Here is a 25232-nt window from a genome sequence, read left to right as displayed (position 1 = left end):
CTCGCCAGTCATGTCCAACTCTAAACTGGACAACCTAATCTTCATTTCCTAGCCAAGGGAGCCATTATTGTCCAAAGACACTTCCGTAGTCATATGCCCAGCATTACTGTACCCCAAGAAACAAGGAATGCTGTTACTGTACCTTCCCATTGAAGTAGCACCTGTTTATCTACTCGCATTTCCAGCTCGCTTGCAAACTGCTAGTTTGGCATGAACTGGGGCAAGAATGGGAGCTCAACTCATCTTGTGGTACTTGGCCTTGAACTGCTGACTTACTGGTCAACAAGCTCAGGCTCTTAACTGCTAGGGACATGAATATGACATGTTTGGAACTAATTAAAGCAACTGCATGTTTTCCCAGGATTACACAGCTACTCTGGATACTCCAAAGCACCAATTCAGAACTGAACTGCAAATATAATACACCTCTATTCTATATTAACATTATGCCTAGATGAACCTCTGATTGCTAAGGATTCATCCTCATGTTCTGCTTACAGCAGCATAAAAGTACCCCTGAAAACCATTTCAAAGAGATACATATATCCCTATTATGTTGGCCCTCTCCTTAACCCACTGAAAAGGCAGCCTAAAATCATTTTGCTGCTGAAGTGATGCCTTCCTTGCCTTCGCAGAAATCTAGCTATATGACCAATGAATGATAAAGCTGATGATGATGTAGTCAAGAGTAAGATCCTTTCCCTCACAGTCCTATTGCGGGACACGGCCAACTATGACCAGTTTTACTTGAGCTGTGAGAGGCTGGACACCTGCCTAGGCCTTCCTGTTGTTGATGCTTTTCACATGGGAAAGAATGTTGGTCCTTACCTGAATGTTTCTTTTCGGTAGATGAGAGGGAGGGGCGACTCGTGGGATATTCTCACAGCCTGATTGGTCCAAAGACTGAGGTAAATCCTATTAACATCCTCATTTCCCTGTTGGCTCCCAGTTCCTCGAAGTTGCATGGCCATAAACACTGCCAAAACAGAAACAGACGAAGCAAGGGCAAATCCACCCCCCCGCACCTCACCCCGATTGACTAACTTTAACCTATAATGGGGCAGGATGTCGCCCCTCCCTCTCGTCTACCGAAAAGAAACATTCAGAACTAACGTTCTTTTTCCGGTAGACTCGAGGGAGGGGTGACTCATGGGACGTACCCAAGCTCCAGTCCCTGGGATGGAAACCCACTAGGATCTGGGGGGAGGGGCGGTTGCTACCTGCTGTAGAACCCTACGCCCAAAGGAGGCCTCGGCCGATGCGAAGGCATCCAGCCAGTAGTGGCGGATAAACGGTGTCAGGGAAGGCCAAGCGGCTGCCTGACAAATGTCTTCAAATGGGGCCCTCGAGGCCCACACCGCTGCAGTAGCCGCACTCCTAGTGGAGTGGGTTGTGACGACCCAAGGCTTCGTAGGCCAATGAAATGGCCTGTCGAAACCACCTGCCAATGGTGGCAGAGGAAAGCCTGGCCCCTACAGAGCCCGGTTGAAAGGAAATGAACAGGGACTCAGATCTACGAACCTTAGACGTGCGCCTTAGATGCGTAAGGCACGACGCACGTCCAGTCAGTGCCATAGGCGCTCCCTCTCATGGGATGGATCCAGACACAAATTGGGAAGGATAACCTCCTGCGCCTGGTGGAAGGGCGAATTGACCTTCAGGAGAAATGTGGGGTCTAATTGTAGAACCACCCTATCCTGGTGGAACTGACAAGAGGTCGTCCTTAGAGGACAGAGCACCCAGCTCAGAAATGCGCCTGGCCGAAGATATGGCAACCAGGAACACCACTTTGAGGGACAAGAACCTAAGGTGGACAGAGCACAAAGGTTCAAAGCGAGCTCCATCAAGGCCCTAAGAACTAGGGGAAGGTCCCATGTTGGAAACCTATGGACTGGAGGGGGCCGTAAATTAGCAGCTCCCCTCAAAAACCTCTTGATCAAGGGATGGTGAGTGAGGGACGAATGGCCCTCCCATGGAAGAACCAAAGCTAGGGCAGCTACCTGATGCCGCAGGCTGTTATGGGAGAGATCCCTGTCCAAACTCCTGTGGAGGAATTCCAGAACATGGGCCACCGAAGCCTTGGTGGGAGAGATTCAAAGTGGGCTGCACCATTTGACAAATGCTGCCCACGTGGAATTATAAATCCGTGTGGTGGAGGGGCGTCTGGAAGCCTCAATGTTTGCTATGACTCTGGAAGACAGGTTAGTGCTCCTCAGGAGGCTCTGCTCAAGTGCCAGGCGGTCAGGTGGAGCCACTGGGGCTCCGGATGGACTAAGAACCCCTGGCGCAGGGAGAGCTCCTCCTGGGGAATCCTCCATGGGGGGCAGATGGAGAGCTGGAGAGGTCCGCAAACCAAGGCCTTCTGGGCCAATGGGGCGCTATCAGGATGATGCCTGCTCTTTCTACTACAAATTTCCTCAGGGTCCCCAGAATCAGAGGGAATGGGGAAAAGGTGTACAAGAGACCGGGAGGCCATCTGCTCCAGAGGGCATCTGTCTCTTCTGCGGCCCGGGATGGGAACCGAGAGAACAACCTTGGGAGCTGAGTGTTAGTTGGGGTTGCGAACAGGTCCACCAACGGGTCACCGAACCTCAGGCAGATCTTCTGGAAGAGTTTGGGTAGAATCTGCCACTCCCCATGGTCCACAGTTGAGAGGCTCAACCAATTGGCCTGGTGATTGACCACGCCCAAGAGGTGCTCCAACACCACTGATGCCAGGTGCCTTTCCACCCAGGAACCGAGCTTCAGCGCCTCCAGCCACAGGGCTCTGGAATGAGTTCCCCCTTGATGGTTTATGTGAGCCACATTGCAGCCACATTATCCGTCATCAGCAGGACGTGCCGGCCCTGTATCGAACCCTTGAACAGCTACAATGCCAGTCAGGTGGCCTTCAGCTCCAGCCAGTTTATAGCGTGGCGAAGGTCCGACCGGGTCCAGCAACCCTGAGCTATCCTGGAGTCTATGAGCACTCCCCAATCGAAGAGGCTCGCGTCAGTAGTGATGGTCACCCGCTCTGGCTCCCAAATCTCCGAGCCGCGTTGCAGAGCTGGGGACAGCCACCATTGCAGTGAAAGATGCACGTCTGCCGGCAGATGGATGAGTTGCGGAGAGTTGCTCATGCGCTGTCGCTGAAAGGGGATGAGGGCCCACTACAGTGTTCGGGAATGAAGCCGTGCCCAAGGGACGATTCCTATGCATGACACCATCTTGCCCAGTAGACGGGACAAGGTCAGGACGGAAAAGGACAGTCTTGCGCACACCTGCCTTGCCAGGGCCTGCAGACTGACTAGCCGCTCTGAGGATAGTTGGACCCTGCCCTCTAAGGAGTCTATCATCGTCCCCAGGTGGAGAATCCTTGTGGAGGGCAAGAGATGGCTCTTGTAGAAGTTGACCGAAAACCCCAGGGTTTGTAGAGTCCGAATAGTGAGTTCAAGGTCGTGAACAGCTTGGGACTGGGATTGTGCTTGCACAAGCACATTGTCTAGGTAGCATTGACGTCTCACTGGAACTGATCGGAGGTGAGCCGCCAGTGCCGCCAGGACCTTCATGAATGTGGGCCAAAGCTAATCGAAGGGAAGAGCCCTGTACTGAAAGTGGAGCCCGTTGTGGGAAAAATGGAGGAAACTGCGATGGGCGAGAAGGATGGGGATGTGGAGGTAGCCTTCTGTCAGATCCACTGACACTAGGTAGTCCCCCCACCGGATGCCCTGCAGAATGGACTTGAGGGATGACATTTTGAAACATCTGTATACCAGGTACCGATTGAGGCGTTTGAGGTCCAGTATGGCTCTCCAGCCTCCCCGAGTTCTTTGGAACGATAAACAGGTTGGAGTAGTGACCCAACCCATGTTCCATCTCCGGGATCAGTTCTACTGCCCTGATATCTAACAGATGCTGTATGGCTAGAGACATCAGCCGATGGCGCTCCGGATCCCGGATGGTGGAAAGGTTCTGAAGAAGGTCAGGGGTCTGGAGAGGAACTCCAGCCGGAGTCTGTTCCTGACTGTGGCCCTCACCCAGGCATCTGAGGTGACGTGATCCCACTGATCCGCAAAGAGTTCCAGGTGGCGTCCTATTGGAAACTCTGGATTGGAGTCATTTCCCTTTGTGGAAGGAGCGCCCCCCCCCAAATGAAAGGGCCGCCTGGACTGGCTTTGATACTTGCCCCTGTCCTGATAGTAGGGCCTCTGGAACTGCCTATCAGATTATAGGGGGTGTATCTCTGCTGATTATACTCCTGCTCCGGTGCTCTGAAGGACTGTCTACAGTAAGAGGGCAGAAGGTTGTCCGTCTTCTTGGAGTTGGTGGGTAGAACCTTTTTCTTATTCTCTACGAGAATAGGTTGGGGGCAGTAAAAGGGGCAGCCGCCAGGCTCCACTTGGACTTATTGTCCATTTGCCAGTTACGTAACCAGAGCAACCACCTGGAAGTCACCGAGGTAGCCAGAGCCCAGGACGAGTACTTGACTGCATCCAGGGTTGCATCTGCCGAAAACTGGGTGGCAGCAATAATTTTATTGATGTCCTGATGGAGGCGCTCGTCATGACCAGGGATGCAATCCTGCAACTGACGGAGCCACATGACTGCTGATCAATTGAAATAAGAAGCAGCTGCAGCAGACTTAACTGCCCACGCAGAGGCATTGAAGTTCTTATGCAGCGTAAGCTCCGCCCACTTGTCCTCCGGTTTCAACTTATCAGCCGCGTCCCCTGATACAACTGAAGAAGCGTTGGCAAAGGTGGCTTTTGGAGTGTCTACAATGGGCAGTTGAAGGGCCTGAGAGAAGGCCTGCTCCATGTTGTAAAAGCGGAGGTCATTACTGCCCGGGTTGGGAAAGGTGGAAGGTCGAGCCCACTGATCTTTGACCACCTCCAAAAAGAGGGGAGGAGCCGGGACCTCCTCCTTATTGGTCGCTGTATTGGAAAACATAACCAAGTTAGGGTCTCTAGGTGGAGGAATGGCAGGATCTCCTGTCCCGACCTTAATGGTCTTCCTGGCCTTATGTAACAATGGTTTAAACATTGGGGGAGCAAAGAGATTGGGGAAGGCCGGAGGGTCCGGGAGGACAGTCTCTTCGTCCTCTGAAAAACTCATGTCCTGCTGGGGGTCGTCCCCTAACACAGAACCCTCACTACAACAGAGGGAGAGGTAGGCCTACAATGGAATCCATGGGCTGAGGGACCCCTGGCCTTGTGGGAAACCTGAGAGCTAGATGTTCCAGGTGACTGACGCTCCCTCAAGGAAACCGCAGAAACCACACCTTTATAAATGGCTGAGATCAGTCTCTTAATGCTCTCAGGGAGCAATTCGAGATCCTCAAATTCATCCTCCGATTGGGCTGGAGCAGAACCCTGCGGAGCTAAAGCATAGTGGGGAAGGAATTCCCGGGATGAACCCTCCAAAGGATCCCTGACCATCTCCCCGGGCTGTTGAGGCAAGATAGGAGGGGAAGGAGAAATCTCTAGGCTGTTTTGTCTGCGTACCCCTGCGGGGGAAATAGAGGGGGAGAAAGGGCTAAAACCCCTGGGGGTAGAGGCCGATTGATTAGATTCATGCCTTAGGGGCGATCTGGATCTGCCCGGAGAAGAGACCCTATTAGTCTGGGCTTGCTGGGCTAGCGATCCTCTTCTCCAGGACCCTCTGACGCCGGCTTTCATCTTTCTGGGTTGTCCTGGAAGGGTGTTGGGCTACTGAGGGCCTTGTAGGTGCTGCCCTCATTCTGGGCCCAACTATCTCTCCTTATTCGGCCACCAGCTGAGCCCTCCCCAGGGCCTGTGAAGTGGTTTACCTGCTTTCCACCTTCGGTGCCACTCACGTGTCTCAGGAGTTATCGCCCAGGTTCACCAGCTGGTGTAAGGGCCTTGCAGGAATACTAGCGGGCTGCCCGGGTCAGAACTTGCTGCCCGAATCTGGCCGCAATGCAAGTCCAGGAAAGAGAGCCAGAAAAATGGCTGCCTCCACGTGCACGCTTTTAAAATGGCCATCTCCACTCACATGCTTCCAAAATGGCCACCGGAGGTTTCCGTGCGCTCAACAGACCTTTTTTTCTTTAGCCACGGCTTGAAATGGCTTGCTGCGGCTGGTTCGCCCAGGCGCTGCTTCTGAAGTTAATTGAATCGTCCGCTGCCCGATTGTCGTCTCCCGCTGACAGCCCTTCCCGTGGAGTTGCAGAAACGGAGCCCGACACCCCCGCTGTGCCAGGAATCGGTTCAAGCTCCTAACTTACTCGGGGAAAAAGACGAGAAGCCAATTAGCCTTCCCCCGACTTGCTGCGGGACGGAGGACCTCTGTCCCTGTAAGAAGCAGCTCAGAAAGGTTGGAATTTAGAATTTAAATATTTTATTCACTCACTTTGGGAACCAAAAAACACAGTGCTTGGACCAAAAGACTGAGAGGAACTGGGAGCCAACAGGGAAAGGAGGATGTTAAAAGGATTTCCCTCAGTCTTTGGACCAATCAGGCTGTGAGAATATCCCATGAGTCGCCCCTCCCTCCAGTCTACCGGAAAATATCAATCTTCTGAAAGGCCATGTCTTTGCAAATGAATGCTCGTCTTCCAGCAGACCAATGCATCCAATCCACATCTCCAAATGCTACTTTAATGGACCAATTAAAACTATAACATGGTAAGAATATGGATGACAAAAAATTTTATCCTACATATTTTGCATTGCTGAACATAATGCTTTTGCTTTTTGTTTTTATTTTGCATATTTAAAACATTTTGATCTGATGTTGAACCTGTAGCATGTCTAACTTAGATACCTCTTGCCTTGCTTTAAAAACAGGATAGCTGATTTGGCAGACAACAAGATGACGGACAACTGCCATCTGACATGAAACTTCAGTTTCATCCACCTAACAATAAAAAGCAGATATTTTATTAGAATGAAATTCATGATCACTGTGCAATGAAACTTTCATCTGATATTTTGAGGGATTCAATAACAACATTCCAAATTCAAAGTAGGAAGTTAACATAGTCATATATCAAGCATGCCCATCTTCCGAAACTACATGAGTCAGTTTACTTTCCTATTTCCTGAATGTAGGGTTAGCAGATTTACTTTTGACTTCATCTTAGTACTGAATCACAGCTCTCAATTCTATGGACAAAAATAGCTAATTCAATAGTGCTTATTTCAGAATAAACATACCAAGGCTTAAATTTGATAGGATTGCATTTTTTTCCTCTATAGACATACTAAGCAGTCTTCCTCTTTTAGAAAGTGTAGAGTATGAATGATGATCTTGATTGGGGCATGCAAACTTTGTTGCCAACGCAAAAAAAGGATAAACATATTTTAAATCCAGACTAACATCCAGGAATAGCTCAAATGAACATTTTTCTAATTCACTAACTTATAAGAAGAAAAATACAATTATGAAATCCTTGGTGCTCCCTGAGATTGGTTATTTGCTTGTAAACATTTCATTTCTCAACTAGGCAACATCATCACTGCTACTGAATGTGGAATTTGTTCCCTATTTATACACAGTACGCCAGCACAAGTCTAAAAGAAGATACTATTCTTTAACAAAATAATTGGTGTTTTTCACACCAAGCACAGCAGTAAGATTAGAGATTATACATACCGCTGAAAAAGATGAAGCAAAAAACAAGTTTTCAGAAAAAGCCACTTGAATTCTGGTGTTGTATGCATTTTCATTCAAGTTTTTCAACTTCACACCAAATGTCAGTCTTTTATTTTTACTGGTGACAAGAAAATATGGTTTGTTGTTCCTGGAGAAGGGAAAAAAAATGAAAAGGAGTCTTGGGTTCCCCAGATGTTCCATTTCTGCAGACACCTTCCCTGCTGCTCATTATTTCCTTCATCCTATTTTACTTGTTAAAGTGTATTTTAAATTTCAGCTTAATTTTAAAAAGCTACCATGTTGTAAAGTGGGTTTGTTCCATGTATCCATTTGTTTTAACATCCACAGATGACAAAGATGTTCATTGATGCCTCCAGAAATGGAGACTTATTCTCATCTAGAAAACACTACGAATTATAGTTATCTCAGACTTCAGGGGATGCGGTGCCTCAGAGGCTAAGATGCTGAGCTTGTGGATCAGAAAGATCGGCAGTTCAGCAATTTGAATCCCTAGTGAGCTCCCATTACCTTGTCCCAGCTTCTGTCAACCTAGCAGTTCGAAAGCATGTAAAAAATGCAAGTAGAAAAATAGGGGCCACCTTGGTGGGAAGGTAACAGCGTTCTGTGTGCCTTCGGCGTTTAGTCATTCTGGCCACATGACCATGGTGAGGTTTTTGGACAGCGCTGGCTTTTCGGCTTTGAAACGGAGATGAGCACCGCCCCCTAGATTCAGGAATGACTAGCACATATGTGCGAGGGGAACCTTTACTTTTACAGACTTCTTTTAAAACTTAATCCTTTCTAAACATCTACTTCATTTATTTTCACACCAGACAGGTCATTTTCTATTATGGAACAGAATTAATCGATAGCAATAAAGCATTTCTTACCCAATATTTTTCTGTTCAACTTCCAGAATGAGATCTGTCTTGCAAACTTCATCTTCACCGCAATCTTTGGCAAATGGTATCTAGAAAAATATAAAAGCAAACAAAAGCTTTTCATCTTCTTTGTTCAAAGTAAAGAAGATACAGTATCTACATCTCTCTTATTACAGATTTAAACTGTTGATTTGGGTTTTTATGACTGGAACAAGTATGGTATATTTCTGGATAAAAATCTGCATTAGGCAAATAACTAATCCATCTCCAAAATTTAACTTCTGCACAAAGAATAGTAAAATTCTGTGAGATATATAAATATGGGAAAGGAATCTGCTTACTTCTATTTACAGAATATCTAGGTACAGAAAAAAGAACAATGATGAAGATATGAAACTGGAGCAACAAATGCAATGATGAAAAGAGTAAGGTTCTACATTTAGGCAAGAAAAACGAAATGCACAGGTACAGTATAGATGGTACCTTGCTCAATAGTAGTAACTGTGAGAGGGATCTTGGAGTCCTAGCGGACAACCATTTAAATATGAGCCAGCAGTGTGCAGCAGCTGCCAAAAAAGCCAACACAGTTCTAGGCTACATAAACAGAGGGATAGAATCAAGATCACGTGAAGTGTTAATACCACTTTATAATGTCTTGATAAGGCCACACTTGGAATACTGCATTAAGTTTTTGTCGCCACGATGTAGAAAAGATGTGGAGACTCTAGAAAGAGTATAGAGAAGAGCAACAAAGATGATTAGGGGACTGGAGACTAAAACATGAAGAACGGCTGCAGGAACTGGATATGTCTAGTTTAATGAAAAGAAGGACTAGAGGAGACATGATAGCAGTGTTCCAATATCTCAGGGGTTGCCACAAAGAAGAGGGAGTCAAATATTCTCCAAGTCACCTGAGAGTAGAACAAGAAGAAATGGCTGGAAACTAATCAAGGAGAGAAGCATCTTAGACCTGTGGAGAAATTTCCTAACAGTTAGAACAATTAATCAGTGGGACAGCTTGCCTCCAGAAGTTGTGAATGCCCCAATACTGGAAGTCTTTAAGAAGATGTTGGACAGCCATTTGTCTGAAACGGTATAGGGTTTCCTGCCTAGGGAGGGGGTTGGACTAGAAGACCTCCAAGGTCCCTTCCAACTCTGCTATTGTATTATATTGTATGACATGATGCACAACAGAGAAAACAGATTCAGACCTAGATAAATAGATTTTGTTGACTAACTTGCAGACACAGTAATGCAAGAGGATGCTTTTAAAATTCTTTATCCACTCTACAGAACATGCACCACTCATGTTTCAGGAGCCTCTTAAAACCTTCTCTCTTCATTCAAGTATTCTTTGGATTAATATTATGTTACAAATATTCTTCCCGCATTTTTTTATTTTATGTGTTGCGTTTTAAAGTCTCACACTATTTCCTTCATTAAATACCACATTTTGCCTCTTCAAAATGTTCTGACATCAATTAATTAAAGGAAAAGTTTTTTTTTTTCCATTTTTGTTTAACACTTCTAAGATCACTTATTGACTGTAAGAAACAAGATCATAAATCAGGTGAGACTCATTTAACAACTGCTTAGGTTCTGGTCCCAATTGGGATCATAAGCTGAGGACTGCGTGTAGTATTATTATGCCCCACTTGGGAAAAGATGTTGTATAACATGGGGCTTTAGTTTGGTCTGGAAATTAAATTAAATTAAATTATTGATAAATGCAAATAGTGTCTTCAGTAACTAGTTTCTCTATGCCCCTTACTAAATTTAGAGGCTAGTTATAGGGATATTTGATGTTACTGTTAGTTGCAAAGTTGTGTCCCACCCATCGTGACCCCATGGCCCTCTAGGCCTTCCTGTCCTCTACCATCCCCTGGAGTCCATTTAAGCTGCTTCAGTGATTCCATCCATCCACCTCATTCTCTGTTGTCCCCTTCTTCTTTTGCCCTCAGTCTTTCCCAGCATTAGGCTCTTCTCCAGTGAGTCCTTCCTTCTCATTAGGTGGGCAAAGTATTTGAGTTTCATCTTCAGGATCTGGCCTTCTAAAGAGCAGTCAGGGTTGATCTCTAGGACTGACCAGTTTGATCGCCTTGCAGTCCAAGGGACTCACAGGAATCTTCTCCAGCATCATAGTTCAAAGGCCTCAATTCTTTGGCACTCAGCCTTTCTTAGAGTCCAACTTTCACAGTCATACATTGCAACTGGGAAAACCATAGCAACTTGGAATTGGTAGCTATGTATACTTTTTGGCTCAGCATTTTTATGTGGGTCTGGAAGAATCTCAAGTTTGTAGTTTTCACCCCTTTTTGGAGGCAAATATTTGCTACAAGGCTTAGAGCAGTGTTTCTCAAACTTGGCGACTTTAAGTCCTGTGGACTTCAACTCCCAGAATTCCCCAGCCAGCTATGCTGGCTGGGGGATTCTGGGAGTTGAAGTCCACAGGACTTAAAGTCGCCAAGTTTGAGAAACACTGGCTTAGAGGAAGATGCATGGATAACGTCTGGATAAAAGGTGGAATATAAATCATCTGAATAATCAACAATATTAGTACTCCCACTATCAACACATTTGATTTTTGTTTGCTCTAATTATGGAGCTGATACTCAGGCAGACAATATCGTCAAACCAGTAACACTGTAATATTACAGCCACACTTCGTTTTCTGAAACCATGGAAATATTCATCCTGTCCATGTAGCAACTTTATTAAAAACACCTAAAAAGAAAGCATATTAATTTACTTACGCTGTAAACAAGACGTGTAGGAGATGCTTTATCAAGAACAGGACTTGAGTTGGGGTTCTTGAGCCCAATATCAATGCGTAAGTTAAGGGAGTCGATAGCATCGGAAGGGGCCTATAAATATAAATACGCACACAAAGCATAAATATCCACACAAACCTTTGATTTGCTTGCTTGATCTTTCTTAATTTAAATGTATGTAACTAATGGCTGATAACATTCAAATATTGCTTGACAAGGCACTCCTGGACATTTCAATAGGACAGGTTTGCAAATAAAGTTCTTTTTAAAGATGCAACTCTTTCTTGGCTTGCATTTATTCAATTGATATCCAATACTTTGGGAAGGAAAACTGCCAAGCTAGCCAGTCAGATGAAATTGCTCCCCTAGGAGGTTAGCTCAGTGCAAGGGAGGGAGGCTCAAAGCAATATTTGCTCTCATATGAACCTGGGCTGTCCGAACCTGCTGAATTTCACCCTTGTCTCCATTTATTTTTACCCAGGTCCTGTGTTCTCATTCATGTTTATTCTTATTCCTGTTATCTTGTCCATGAGTGACAAACTAAATAAATAAACAAATGCTTCTCAACACCTTAAATTTTAAGCACCAGGTGAAAGAAAGCACATTTACTCTGATGAGCATTTCATGGATAGCTGAGTTTATTCTTGATGTTAATGTATTCTTGTTCCGTTTATCTCTGATTTTATTATTAATACTAAGGACAAGAATCCCAAAGCAGCTGTCTAGTTCTGATACTTTGCTTGGATAATTCTGGGGTAATTTTTACCTGCACGTTAAAAATGTGATTCACACACATCTTCAGAGAGTGGACTACGATGCTACTCAGCAGAGACCTCTCGTTGTTTTCTTTAAATAATCCTCTAGAGGTAATGCGTGAAGATAAGAGATCTGCATCCAATGTTATATTGTACCTAATATCTAAAGGGGAAAACAATGATATAAGTGTCAAGGTACAGGCTCAAGGTGCAAAGCAACTTATTTTTAAACCCTCTACACACTTTCAGATATATTTCTAGGCAAACAATGAATCAATAAAACACCCCATGAACTTAAAAAAAGAGGGATTCTCAGTCATGAAAGCAACAAGAATGAACATGGTATTTTATTTTTTAAAAAACTCTTTAACCTAGACTATTCAGGTTGCACTAAATGTATCTAATACAGTGCAAATCCTATATGCCATAGAACCAGTGCATAGTAGGATGGCATTGCTTTGGGAATATTGCCACAAACTAACATAGTGACAAAATAATGAAACTGTTATAGGAGAAATACTGTGAAACACTTGAAATGTTTCAAATTTATTTTCAAGTGCAGTCTAGTTTGAAAACAAGAAGATAAAATAATGAGGAAATATTTATCATTCCATAATGACATTATTATTATCATCATCATTTACTTTATTCATTAAACAAGAAACTCAGCCAACTGAACATTCAAAAATGCATTACAAATACCATTGACTGGTGCTAATGGTTGATACAGTTTGCTGCCAGTGTCCTAGTACCTTCTTAAAATATAAGATGTTCCGAGTAGCGCAGTTTTTTGCAGCTCCACTGGTTTTATTGCAGGAAGCTGTAATTTGTTGATGTATCTTGTAAAATTCTTGGACATAGTGCCCCGATGACAATGGGTATCACTGTTACATGCTTCCTCCATAGCCAGGTAGTTTCGATGGCCAGGTCGCAATATTTCATTATTTTTTCTAGTTCTTTTTCTTCGACTCTGGCATCTCCAGGAACAACGATATCAATAAACAGTACACTTCACCCTCTACAACCGTGATATCTGGCGTGTTGTGCTCCAAATGATGACCCGTTTGTATTCGAAAGTCCCACAAGATCTTCATGTTCTCATTTTCAATAACTTTTTCCACTTTATGTTCCCATGACTTTCTGGATACCGGTAAATCATATTTTTTACATAATGACCAGTGGATTAATTTAGCAACTCGGTCATGTCTAGCTCTGTAATCAGTTTGTGTGATTTTGCTGCATTCACATATTAAATGTGAAACAGTTTCCACTTTGTTATTGCAAAGTCGACAGTTTGGGTTGTCAGTGGATTTTTGTATCTTCGCTTTCATGGCATCCGTTTGTAGTGCTTGTTCTAGAGCAGCCAGTATTAAACCTTCCATTTCTTTCTTGATAGTTCCCATCTTAAGCCATGTCCATGTCAAGTTGTCATCACATTCTCCTTCAATGTTTTTCAAGTGCTGTCCGTGCAAAGCTTTGGTTTTCCATCTATTTAATCTGTCATCCAGCTGTTTTTCCTTATATTCTGCCTTTGTTTCTGTTGTTTTTATACTGTTCTCCGTTTTCACAACCCGCAGCAATTTTTCTGTACTTTGGTTCACCTAATCATTCAAACTTTGTTTTTCTTCTTCTACAGTTTGATGGATTTGCAATAGCCCCCTGCCCCCTATTTTTCTTGGCAGGTACAACCTGTTGATGTCACTTCGTGGATGTAAAGTGTGGTACATATTCAAAAGTTTGTGTGTTTTCTGGTCCAAGTTTTCCAGTCCAGCCAGAATCCAGTTGATTATTCCAGCTGAGTAGCGTATCAGTGGAACAGCCCATGTATTAATAGCTTTAAATAGGTTTCCAGCATTCAGCTTTGATTTTAATATTTTGCGAACCCTCCTGATGTATTCCTTTTGCATTGACTCTTTGACTTTTCCATTCAAGATGTTATCTGCTTCCAGTATGCCTAGGTACTTGTAACCAACATTCTTTGCTAATGCTTTCACTATATTTCCATTTCCCAGTTCTATTCCTTCTGTTTTTTCCATTTTTCCTCGCCGCATGGATAATATAGCACATTTTTCAAGCCCAAAGGTCATTTTGATGTCACTGCTGAACAGTTGATTATTATTATTGTTATTGTTACTATTATTATTGTTGTTGTCTACCTATCCAGTCCTTACCAAGGCCCTGGGATAGGCAAATCTGGATGTTTGATGGTGTTACAGATATTGTCGCAGGATGGAAGCAGTTCCAAGTAAAGCTGCCTTCAGCAATTGACTGATGGCAAACTTGTCAATGCCTATGGTGTTCAAGTGGTGCTCCAGTTGTTTTGGGACTGCACCCAAGGCACCTATTATTATGGTACTACCCTTGCTTGCCTTTGCCATAGTCGTTCTATTTCTATTTGTAGGTCTTATATCCAAAAGCTATTATTTTAATTGCCATTACTTCTCAATACACAGTATATTCAGAAATAATAGCAATTAAAATAATATAATTATTATAGCAGCAGTTAAACAGTATGATTATTATATTTTTGGTAGACTTTGCAGCAATAAAGCCATTTATATTAAAATAAAAGTTATACATTTATTAAGAATTTTGCATTGTATCCCGATTAGTTTGTGTGTATGACAGAGATAGAATATTACTTAGCTGACAATTGCAAATGTCTCTAATTAAAGGAAATTAAGTAAGGGAAATACTCACCCACTTTATCACTTGTATGGATAGGTCTAAAAGTTGCACTAAAACATATTTTTAAATCTATTTCTGTGTTCTTGTTCAGCAGACTGATCTTCGTAGGAGTAGATAAAACGTGTACAGTCACATTGGCTATACTCTGTGACCTAAAAGAGAGGCAGACAGCTTTTTCTGTAATCTCAGTTATAAACAGGTAGATATAAAGCCAAAAGTGTTTTGGCTTTATATCTAGAATTTACAGAATTTATTTTAAACAAAAAAATCTGCAATCCTATTATTAAGGGATAAACTTCCCTGAGTATTGGCTTGCAAAATTCCTGATTAATTATGTACATTACAAACAAACCAATTATTTTAAAAGTATCTTGAATAGATGGAAACATTTTAAAAGAATGGCAAAAATTAAAAGGCTTTCATACATGCGCTAATGCATATTGGAGAACAACAAAAACTAAATATTTCGCCAACTGTAAATATCTACTTCCTGTCCATATGTATCAGGGACATGCAGCACTTCAAACTGAGAAGCCAAAAGATGCCTTGGGGCCCTGACAATCATATTTGCTCCTGGTGTAGCATGTTGGTCAGTGGTGGGTTGCAGGTGGTACGCCTCAATTTGAAACTCGCCACTGATGTTGGTCCTCTACAGTTGCCACATGATCCCAGGAGAATATGTGTTTAGTTTATAAAGATGTGGCATATAGAAAGGTTTATGAGTATATTCCTATCTCCTCTGATTTTTTTTTGCCTCTGAAACTGAAACACAACCGCAATTATTTCTAAATTTTCTTGAGAAGGTATGTTAATGTTATTTTCTTCCATTCAATCATGTCAAATTCTCAGAGACTGCACAGACAAGTCCCTGCAGAAGTGGTTTGCCATTGCCTCCTTCCTAGGTCTGAGAAAAAGTGATTGACCCAAGGCCACTCAGGTCGTTTCATGTCCAAGGCTGGATTTAAATGTATAGTTTCCTGGTTTCTATCTTGATGCTTTAACCACGATGCCAAACTGGCTGTGTTAAATCTATCAAATTAGTCTTGAGTAAATTAGACATTGCCTTAACTCCTTTTTGCTCCTTATACTACCGTATTTTTCGGAGTATAAGACGCACCGGAGTATAAGATACACTCCACAGATCTCCCAAAAACGGCCCGTTTTTTTGTGAAAATGGGCCCGTTTCTTTTCAAAAAAGGGCATGCATAGTCTTTAGAAGGCTTGTAGAGTGCTCCCGGGGGGGCGAGCCCCCTAAAATGAGCAAAAAGCGGGCCCATTTTTTGCAACAACAGGCCCATTTTTTTGTCAAAAAAAAACGGCATGCATAACCTTTAGGAGGCTTATAGAGTGTTCCTGGGGGCTGGTGGGGGGCAAAATTGAGCAAAAAATGGCCCATTTTTCACTCATTTCTGTCCTCCCCTGCCCCCAGGAGCACTCCAAAAGCCTCCTAAAGGCTATGCACGGCCATTTTGGTGAAGAGGTTTTGGGAGGTAAAAAATGATGTATTCAGTGTATAAGACACACCCAGATTTTCAGCCTCTTTTTTGACAGAAAAAGGTGCATCTAATACTCCGAAAAATACGGTACATTATTCAAAACACCAATGTTTTTCTTTTAATGGTTTAAGCCTGGTTTTAAGAACAACATATGATTAAATTGCTATCACTGACTTGAAGACATATTTCCTTGCTTTACATTTGCTCAAGCCCAGATGCTGTATTGTCCCATTCAAAGTGGCCAGTCCAGCTGTTGGATAAAAAATTCAGATCTGTAACATTAAGGACTGATGACTGAATCTTGTTATGAGAAGTAAAAGCAGGAAATAAGAGATTTATGGTTGAATGTTCAAAATGCTATTGATTACCTTTTAACTATGCTAATAAATCTTTTCTGGATCTTTTTCTAAATGCCAATTGAACCGGAATGAAATACATATTTGAAAGATAACAACTGACCATCGTGGTGGACAAAATCTTCTGAGGTAATTTTTTTAAAATCATAGATATAAATCAATATCCTCCAGAGGGAACCCTACACCACTATTTATTTTTTTATTTATTTTATTATTCATATTTATAGACCGCCCCCTCTCCCGAAAGGGACTCGGGGCGGTGTACAGTCACCAAAATACGTTATAAAATACATACAAAACAGTTAAATAATTAAATACGTAGGTGGAGGAGGTTGCAAGACTGTACATAGAATAATAAATATTAAATATAGTATATAGTGTATTAAAAACTTTTTAAAACCCCAAACCCAATTAAAATGAATAAATCCCCGGGAGGTAGAACTAAGAAAGTGCCAGGCCAGCTGATTGAAATAGGTGAGTCTTTAACTTTTGCCGGAAGGAACGGAGGTCGGTGGTAGTTCGAATGTCAGGGGGGAGGTCATTCCAGAGGGTTGGGCCCATCACAGAGAAGGATCTACTCCTAGGTGTCGCCCGCTGGCATTGACTAGCAGACGGCACCAGGAGGAGCCCCTCTCTGTGTGAGCGGATAGGTCGCAGGGACGTGTGTGGTAGGATGCGATCCTGCAGGTAACTAGGTCCACTGCCATGGAGCGCTTTAAAGATGGTGATCAATACCTTGAAACGCACCCGAAAGGCCACAGGTAGCCAGTGCAGCTCGCGCAGGAGAGGTGTTACGTGGGAGTAACGTGTACTTCCCATAATAACCCGCGCGGCTGCGTTCTGAACTAGCTGCAGTCTCCGGACGCGTCCCAAGGGAAGCCCCATGTAGAGAGCATTGCAGTAGTCCAGGCGAGACGTCACCAGCGCATGAGTGACCGTGCGCAGGGCACTCCGGTCCAGTAGGGGGCGCAATTGGCGCACCAGGCGAACCTGGTGGAACGCCCCCCTTGCCACGGCTGCCACATGGTCCTCCATTGACAGCCGGGCATCAAGGAGGACGCCCAAATTGCGCGCCCGCTCCACAGGGGACAATTGTTCGCCCCCTATGGCCAGCGATGGAGTCAGCTGGCTGAACCGAGGCGCCGGTAACCACAGCCACTCGGTCTTGGAGGGGTTGAGTTTAAGTCTGTTGTCCCCCATCCAGACCCCGACGGCTTCCAAACACCGGGACATCACTTCGACAGCCTCGTTGGGGTGGTTTGGGGTTGAAATATACAGCTGAGTATCATCAGCGTAAAGATGGTACTCAACCCCAAAACCACGGATGATCTCACCCAGCGGCTTCACATATGCGTTGAACAGGAGAGGCGAGAGGACCGACCCCTGTGGCACCCCACAAGTGAGTGGCCTCAGGGACGATCTCTGCAATGGCAATAGCACTTAGACTTATAGTCTGCTTCACAGTGCTTTTACAGCCCTCTCTAAGCATTTTACAGAGTCAGCATTTTGCCCCCAACAATTTGGGTCCTCATTTTACCGACCTCGGAAGGATGGAAGGCTGAGTCAATCTTGAGACAGTGAGAATCTAACTGCCAAACTGCTGGCAGCTGGCAGTCAGCAGAATTAGCCTGCAGTACTGCATTCTAACCACTATGTACACAAACCATGATTGTAGATTATACTGGCACAACATAAGTTGTCATATGTGACAATCATGATGACCAAAGCTAAGTCAGAGTCTAGCTGTATCTATGGATAAATTCATTTTATATGCAGTATGCCAATCAGAGTACACAATCTGGAGGAAAGCTAACTCAAGAGGGGAGGTTCTTCCTTTACGATGCTATTTCCTTAAAAATCTTCTACTCACCAGAGTTGAATTACATTTCCATTGGTACCCACAGATACATCAGTAATTCCATCATCATTTAAATCAATATGGCCATCTATTGATCTTCCAAAATACTGGAGTTGCTGAGCAAATGCAGGGTTCGATCCAGAAATTTTCTGAAAGGTTAAAAGCAAAACAGGAATGTTGACACACCGAACAGATAATTAGCAACGTCACAATCAAAGCAACAATATCAGGTGTGATTATATAGGTATACAAAAGTACATAAATTAAAAAAAAACACCAGTCAGGTTTTTAAGCAGAATATAAATTAAATCATTGCCTTTCAATTGATCTTACACTATAAGACCATCCATATGAGAAATTTCATGATTGGCAATTCGTCAGTGAACACAATGCAATGATAAAAATGAAACCAGCTGAAATAGTAACTACTTACCTGCCAACATAAATAGATTAACAAAATAAAATTTCTGCAAATCTAGAAAAAAATGTTTAGGTAAAGAACAAAAATTATATATCCTAAATCAAAAATTTTCTGCACAATAGAACATCATACTTCTTACCTGGGAATACTTAGTGTGCAATGTCTTTTGTTTACCATTGTAAACGTATATAGCACCAGTATTCTCATTTTCTAATGGTGCTCCAACTATCACATCATTAAAACCATCCAAATCTATATCAGAAACAGCAGCAATAGCAGATCCGTACTGAGCATTTTCCAATCCTTCAGGACCTTCTAGGACTCCTTGTTTTTCCAAAATTCCCTTTGATAAAAGATCAAAAGGAATGGAAGTGAAACGCAAAGAAATTTATGTTAGTATTCTATCAATTTATTAACAAGATTCTGATAACTGATACAGAATTTAAAAATAAATAAATATAGGGACCATTTGGAAAAAAAAACTGGGGGAAAATCTAGTGGTATGGAAGTTAGCCGTTTTATAGAATCCTTTGTGTGTTTTTAAATGATTCTGCTTTTAAAATAGTAACAGAAAAACAAACAAAACACAAAGATAATTATAATGCAAATAGACACAATCTCAAATTTAAAAAATGCATAAAATTGCTTTTTAAAAATACAAAAAAACTGCATCATAAAAAACACCCAGAACAAAACATAAATGTTGATTAGGTAAATATATTACTGCAGAATACTAGTCTGTGCTGAAAGGTGAGGGAAATTTAAGCATGACGGGTCAATTCTCAATAACACTTTGCCACTGTTAGGCTAGGCCAGTTTGTTTGCTGCTGCCATCCCTTCATTCCTTCCCTTGCTTGGCTGGCTGTAACATGTGCCTGCCTTTTCCTTGTTCAGATATACGAGGCCTTGGCAAGGATGATGGGACGCAGTGGCGTAGCGTGGGTTGTCAGCACCCGGGGCAAGGCAAGTAATTTGCGCCCCCTAAAGCGAGGGCGGCCCGACTGCAGCTGCCCCTGGGTCGGCATCAGTCAAGTGAGGCTCTCCATGCTGGCCTCCTGCCTTCCTCCCGAGGAGGAGCTCGAAGGGCAGCGGGAAAAGGCTCGACTGAAGGGAAGCAGGTGCCGCGGGGGTGGGAGGCGCACCGGGGGCTTCGGGAAGGCGCCGGCTTCCCGGGGCGCTCCAGGCGGAGCGGGAGGACGCGGTGGCGTTGCAGCGGCGGGCAGACGGAGTGCAGCGCAGCGCCGCTCTCCTTCGGCTCCGCCTGGAGCGCCCCGGGAAGCCGGCACCTTCCCGAAGCCCCCGGTGCACCTCCCACCCCCGCGGCACCTGCTTCCCTTCAGTCGAGCCTTTTCCCGCTGCCCTTCGAGCTCCTCCTCGGGAGGAAAGAGACCGCCACAGTCCGGCAAAGGGCGGCGCAGGGCGAGTCAGGGCGCCCCCCCAGATGTTGCGCCCGGTGCGGCTGGCCCCCCCTGCACCCCCCACGCTACGCCACTGATGGGACGGAGAGAAGAGGGGTTTTAAAAAGTCAGGATTTTAATTGTAACCTTTCAAAAGAACAATATAGCTTCAAATTTTCAGTTTCAATTCAAAGTTTCAAATATTGCAATTGTTATAATGATATCTTATACATTTTACCTTTGTGACCCTGAACATGTAGACTCTTCCTTCTTCTTTTTTAAAATTATTCATAAACATGGGTGCACCAACCAACAGGACATCCGTTATGGAGTCTCCATTGATATCAACAGAGCACACCACACTGCCAAAATAAGAGCCAATCTGAAATGACACAGTCATTGCTATCAAACGGGACATGGAAGCCATACTTTGTAAGAAATGTGTGTGAACAACACACAATATCGAAAACGTGTAAAACTATCATTACAAAAAAACAAACAAGAGTTTATTTGTTATAAAGTCTACTTTAAAAGCAGATTTTTTTTTACAGTACAAAGGGAATAAACACACCATTGCACAAACTTAGCATTAAAATGCAGCACTTGCCTGCTCTCCTTTTTGAGAGTCAATGATGATTATCTTGCCATAGTTATCAACCTGATAAACCACAACTCTGCCAGTATAATTGGAACGGGGAGCACCAGCAACATAATAAACTGAGTTTTCCATGGAAAGAACAGCGAGAGAATAACCTGAAAGTCCAAATTATAGTTATAAGGGCTTAGAAATATTTGCAAATGGGATAAATCAAGAGGTTAAATCTGCACTGATTAGTTTAAATTTGTAAATTTATTTAAACACTTTATTTAATTACCTAATGCTTAAATGCTCCTTAGAAGTTTCAGTACTGAACCCTTAGGGAAGTTTCCCCAGCCTAATCTTTCTAGACAAGGGGGTCAAACTCAAGGTCCGGGGGCCAGATATGGCCTGCGGGGTACTTAGATCTGGCCCACGGGGCCACCCTGGAAACAGTGAAGGTCCAACCTGCAGTGTTTCTGCTAGCGGAAACGGGCTCCCGAGCTCTGTTTTCAGCTACCACAGCCTCCTGCAACCCTCTGCTGGTGAAAACGGAGCTCGGGAGGATTGCATGCGGCCCTCTCAAGCTCTATTTTCACTGGCAGAGGGTTGCAGGAGTCCGATGCAGCTAAAAACAGAGCTTGGGAGCCCATTTTCCCTGGCAGAGCACTCAGGCCACCAAAGGCACCCGACAGGAGTGACATCAAGCTGGCCACGCCCACCCTGGCCCCTCAAGGTCAAACACAACCCTGATGCGGCCCTCAATGAAATCGAGTTTAACACCCCTGTTTTAGGCCTACCTTCTAAAACTGGTGCCAATGCCCAGATATTTCTGGATTATAACTCCGAGAATTCCCTGGGAAATAGGGATGGGGAAATCTTGTCTAAGACAGTGATTTTTAACTGAATTCAGTCATTAATTTGTTTTCTTTTAAAAGAACCACATAGGACTTGTAAATGATCAGCTACATTAGACAAATATTCTACTGAGGCTTTTTGAATTAGTGCTCTCACCTAAGTAGGAGTTCCGACTTTTTTGCAATACATTTTGAAATGTTGTATTGGGATATATAATGTCTTTTTCTCCTCTCTCCTGGACCACTGTTCCAGTCCATTCATAGGCCCCAACAGCACCCAACATCAGCACTTCCTTAACGAGAAAACCAAATCAAGGCAAATAATTAAATGTGCTTCATTTAAGAGCTTCTAGTGATGCAGTTAAAATATTGTGAGTCGTGCTTCACTCCTCTTTAAGTCAGAGTCTTCTAATGTATCCGGTGTAGTTTACTCCATTATTTATTCTAAGTAGCAATACTTTCCACTGTCATAACTGATGTTCTTGAAATGGGGGTGGTGTGTGCGTAGGTGTCAGACACTAAACACATTTTTCGCATACCACCTTGGACATTTAATCCTATTCAACATTGAAAAGGATAAATCATATGGGATATTAGGTATCAGTAATAACTGACAGACAACCAGTAACAGTAACTGATTTATTCAACTTAGTAACTGAACTGAACTGAAAGCCGGTTGACAGCTATTTATATTCTCCAGCTGTCAAGCCGGTAGCCAATAGGGGCTTGATGCTCGTGCCGCCCTGGAACCTGTTTAAAACGACCAATCCTGGGCGCGCGTGGACAGGCCTCCTCTAGCGCCACCTGCTGGTGGACGCTCCGAGAATACAACACTCCTTCCCCCTTGTCCGCGCATGCGTAATCCTGGAACCTTGTTGGCCTACTGCGCACGCGCTGCGATCTTCTTAGCTGTGGAGTGACTGCCGCCGTAGAGGAAGGATCGCTTCGATGAAGTGTCCATGAAGGGCCAAACCGTGGAACTCCTCCCAGCTCACCAGGTAGATAGCTTGCCGGTATCGGATCATTGATTTGGCCGCCGGAGCTAGTTGTTCGCTCAGATCTGGGCTGATGGGCGGCGTCAACAGGTCTTTGTGAGCTTGGAATAACATTTGGAACATTTGAGTTGTTTGACGCTGCACCGGTGTCTCTTCGCCTCAGTTGATCTATGTGCCTCCTCCACACTCTTCCATCTCCAAGGAGGACCCTATAGGAACAGGGCCCCGTTAGCTCCGATACAACACCAGGCACCCATTTAGGATCCCCTGCAAAGTTTTTAGCGAACACTCTTTCCCCTACCATGAAAACCCTAGGGGGGGGAGAGGATGGGTAGGAAGGGGTAGCGTAAAAGGGATGTAATCTGTCTAACGTCGTACGTAGTTTCCTTCCCATTAACAACTCGGAAGGGGCTTTGCCAGTTATTGGGCAAGGGGTGGTATGCTGGCATCTTAAGAATGTGGCTACTCGTTGCTGCATTGGCAAATGAGCCATGCGTGCCAGTGATTCCTTGGCCGTGCGCACCGCGCGTTCTGCCATTCCATTAGCCGCCGGGTGGAAGGGAGCCACGGGAGCGTGGCGAATGCCTTGGCGTTGGAGAAATGTCTGAAATTCTTGTGAAGTAAATTGGGGCCCGTTATCCGACACTATGATGTCAGGTAACCCATGTGTTGTGAATAAGTTGTCTAAGATTTTTATAGTGGCTGCAGACGTAGTGGAATGCATAGGGAACAGTTCTACCCATTTTGACCACGCGTCAATTACCAAGAAGAAGGTGGTTCCCTCTATTGGTCCTAAAAAATCCACGTGGAGTCTGCTCCACGGCGATCTGGGTTGTTCCCATTCTCTGGATGGGGCTGCTGGTGGTGCGGGGCGGACCTGCTGGCATTGGGGGCATTCCTGTACCCACGCTGCAATGTCCGCATCCATGGAGGGCCACCATATGTAACTGCGCCCCAGGCATTTCATACGGACAATGCCAGGGTGGCCCTCATGGAGACGAGATAGCAGTGCCTGGCGCAATTTGCTTGGGATTACTATTCTGTGTCCCCAGAGGAGGCAGCCTTGGAGAGATGACAGTTCCGTTCGGCGGCGATAGAATGGCAGTAGTGGCTGGTCTATATCAGAATTAGGCCATCCACTGCGGACGAAATGAATTATTTTTGAGATGATGGGGTCTGCTTTGGAATGTATTGCTATGTCTGATGCAGACAGTGGAAGTTGCAATTCATCTAAAAGGCAGATTGTTTCTGTAGGAGCTGGGTCCAATACCGGAATAGGTAAAGGGCAACGGCTCAAAGCATCTGCATTGCCCATTGTTATGCCTGGCTTATGGATCAGCGTGTAGTTATAGGCTGATAAGAATTCCGCCCAACGGGACATGCGGGGAGATAAAATTTCTGGAGTGGGGCGGTCGCCAGCTAAAATGCCTAGAAGTGGTTTGTGGTCCGTTAGGAGGGTAAATGGCCGCCCATACAGGTAATGGTGGAAACGTTTTACTCCCGCAACGGCGGCCAGCGCCTCCTTGTCCAGCTGGCTATAATTACGCTCAGGCTTGGACAAGGTGCGGGAGTAGAACGCTATGGGGGCCTCTGAGCCGTCAGGATATACATGGCTCAGCACTGCGCCCACTCCAAATGGAGAGGCGTCGCAAGCTAGCTGCAGGGGCCACTTCTCGTCGTATTGCGCTAGCACTGGTGGAGCTGTCAAAGCCTTTTTGACAGCCGCGAGCGCCTGCGCCTCGCGGCTGGTCCAGAGCCATGGTGCTGAAGTGTCTAAAAGTCGGTGGAGGGGCTCTGCTAACGACGCTTTGTGTGGAATGAACGACGAATAAAAATTGAGGAGGCCTAAGAAAGCCTGCAACTCAACCTTATTGGTTGGGGTTGGTGCGGAAAGGATTGCCTCCACCTTTTTTGGTGATGGGTGGATTCCATCTTTATTTATTAGGAATCCCAGGAATTCTACGGCAGGGACTCCCAATTTACACTTTGATGCCTTAAGATGGAGGCCTGCAGCCCGGAATTTTTGGAGGACCGCACGTAGGGATTTTATTAACGTGGGGGCGTCTTTGGCTGCGATGAGCACATCATCGAAATAGGGTGTGACCCCAGGAATGCCATGGAGCAACCGCTCCATCAATCCCTGGAATATTCCTGGGGCCACACTGACGCCGAATTGCAGCCTACGACATTTAAAAGCCCCGCGGTGGGTGACTATTGTCTGTGCCAGTGCTGTGGCTTCATCAACAGGTAGCTGTTGATAGGCCTGGGCTAGATCCAATTTTGCGAATATCTTACCTCGTCCTAATGTGTGTAGTACGTGCTGGACTACCGGTACTGGGTGGGGATGTGCTTGGAGGGCTTTATTAATTGTTGTTTTAAAATCTGCGCATATTCTTACAGAACCGTCAGATTTTAGGGGAACAACAATTGGAGTTTCCCAAGGGGAAAAATCAACTGGTTGTAGAACTCCTTGTTCCAGGAGTTTGTCAATTTCCGCATCTACTTTCGCCTTTAAGGCGAATGGTAGACGTCTGGCCTTAAGCCTGATGGGAGCTATTGAAGGGTCGAGGTTTAAAGATATTGG

General features: G+C 44.6%; 1 protein-coding gene across 1 annotated transcript in view; it reads right to left on the bottom strand.

Annotated features, from left to right (window-relative positions):
- The window catches only part of ITGA2 (integrin subunit alpha 2), a 90924-nt gene that overhangs the window by 18723 nt on the left and 46969 nt on the right, over window positions 1–25232 (bottom strand). Inside the window, exons 11-21 of the mRNA XM_081940411.1 lie at window positions 21811–21946; window positions 20827–20972; window positions 20458–20601; window positions 18962–19165; window positions 18414–18550; window positions 14704–14843; window positions 12015–12166; window positions 11231–11341; window positions 8487–8566; window positions 7597–7744; window positions 6766–6858 (exon numbers count right to left, since the gene is read on the bottom strand). Of these exons, the coding sequence (XP_081796537.1) occupies window positions 6766–6858; window positions 7597–7744; window positions 8487–8566; window positions 11231–11341; window positions 12015–12166; window positions 14704–14843; window positions 18414–18550; window positions 18962–19165; window positions 20458–20601; window positions 20827–20972; window positions 21811–21946 (1491 nt within the window). The remainder of the gene's footprint in view (window positions 1–6765; window positions 6859–7596; window positions 7745–8486; window positions 8567–11230; window positions 11342–12014; window positions 12167–14703; window positions 14844–18413; window positions 18551–18961; window positions 19166–20457; window positions 20602–20826; window positions 20973–21810; window positions 21947–25232) is intronic.

This window comes from Natrix helvetica (genome assembly GCF_964273705.1).
Source record: "Natrix helvetica genome assembly, chromosome: 2".
Classification (NCBI taxonomy): domain Eukaryota; kingdom Metazoa; phylum Chordata; class Lepidosauria; order Squamata; family Natricidae; genus Natrix; species Natrix helvetica.
The sequence above is the reverse complement of the archived record's forward strand: the minus strand, read 5'-3'. Positions and strand labels throughout refer to the sequence as shown.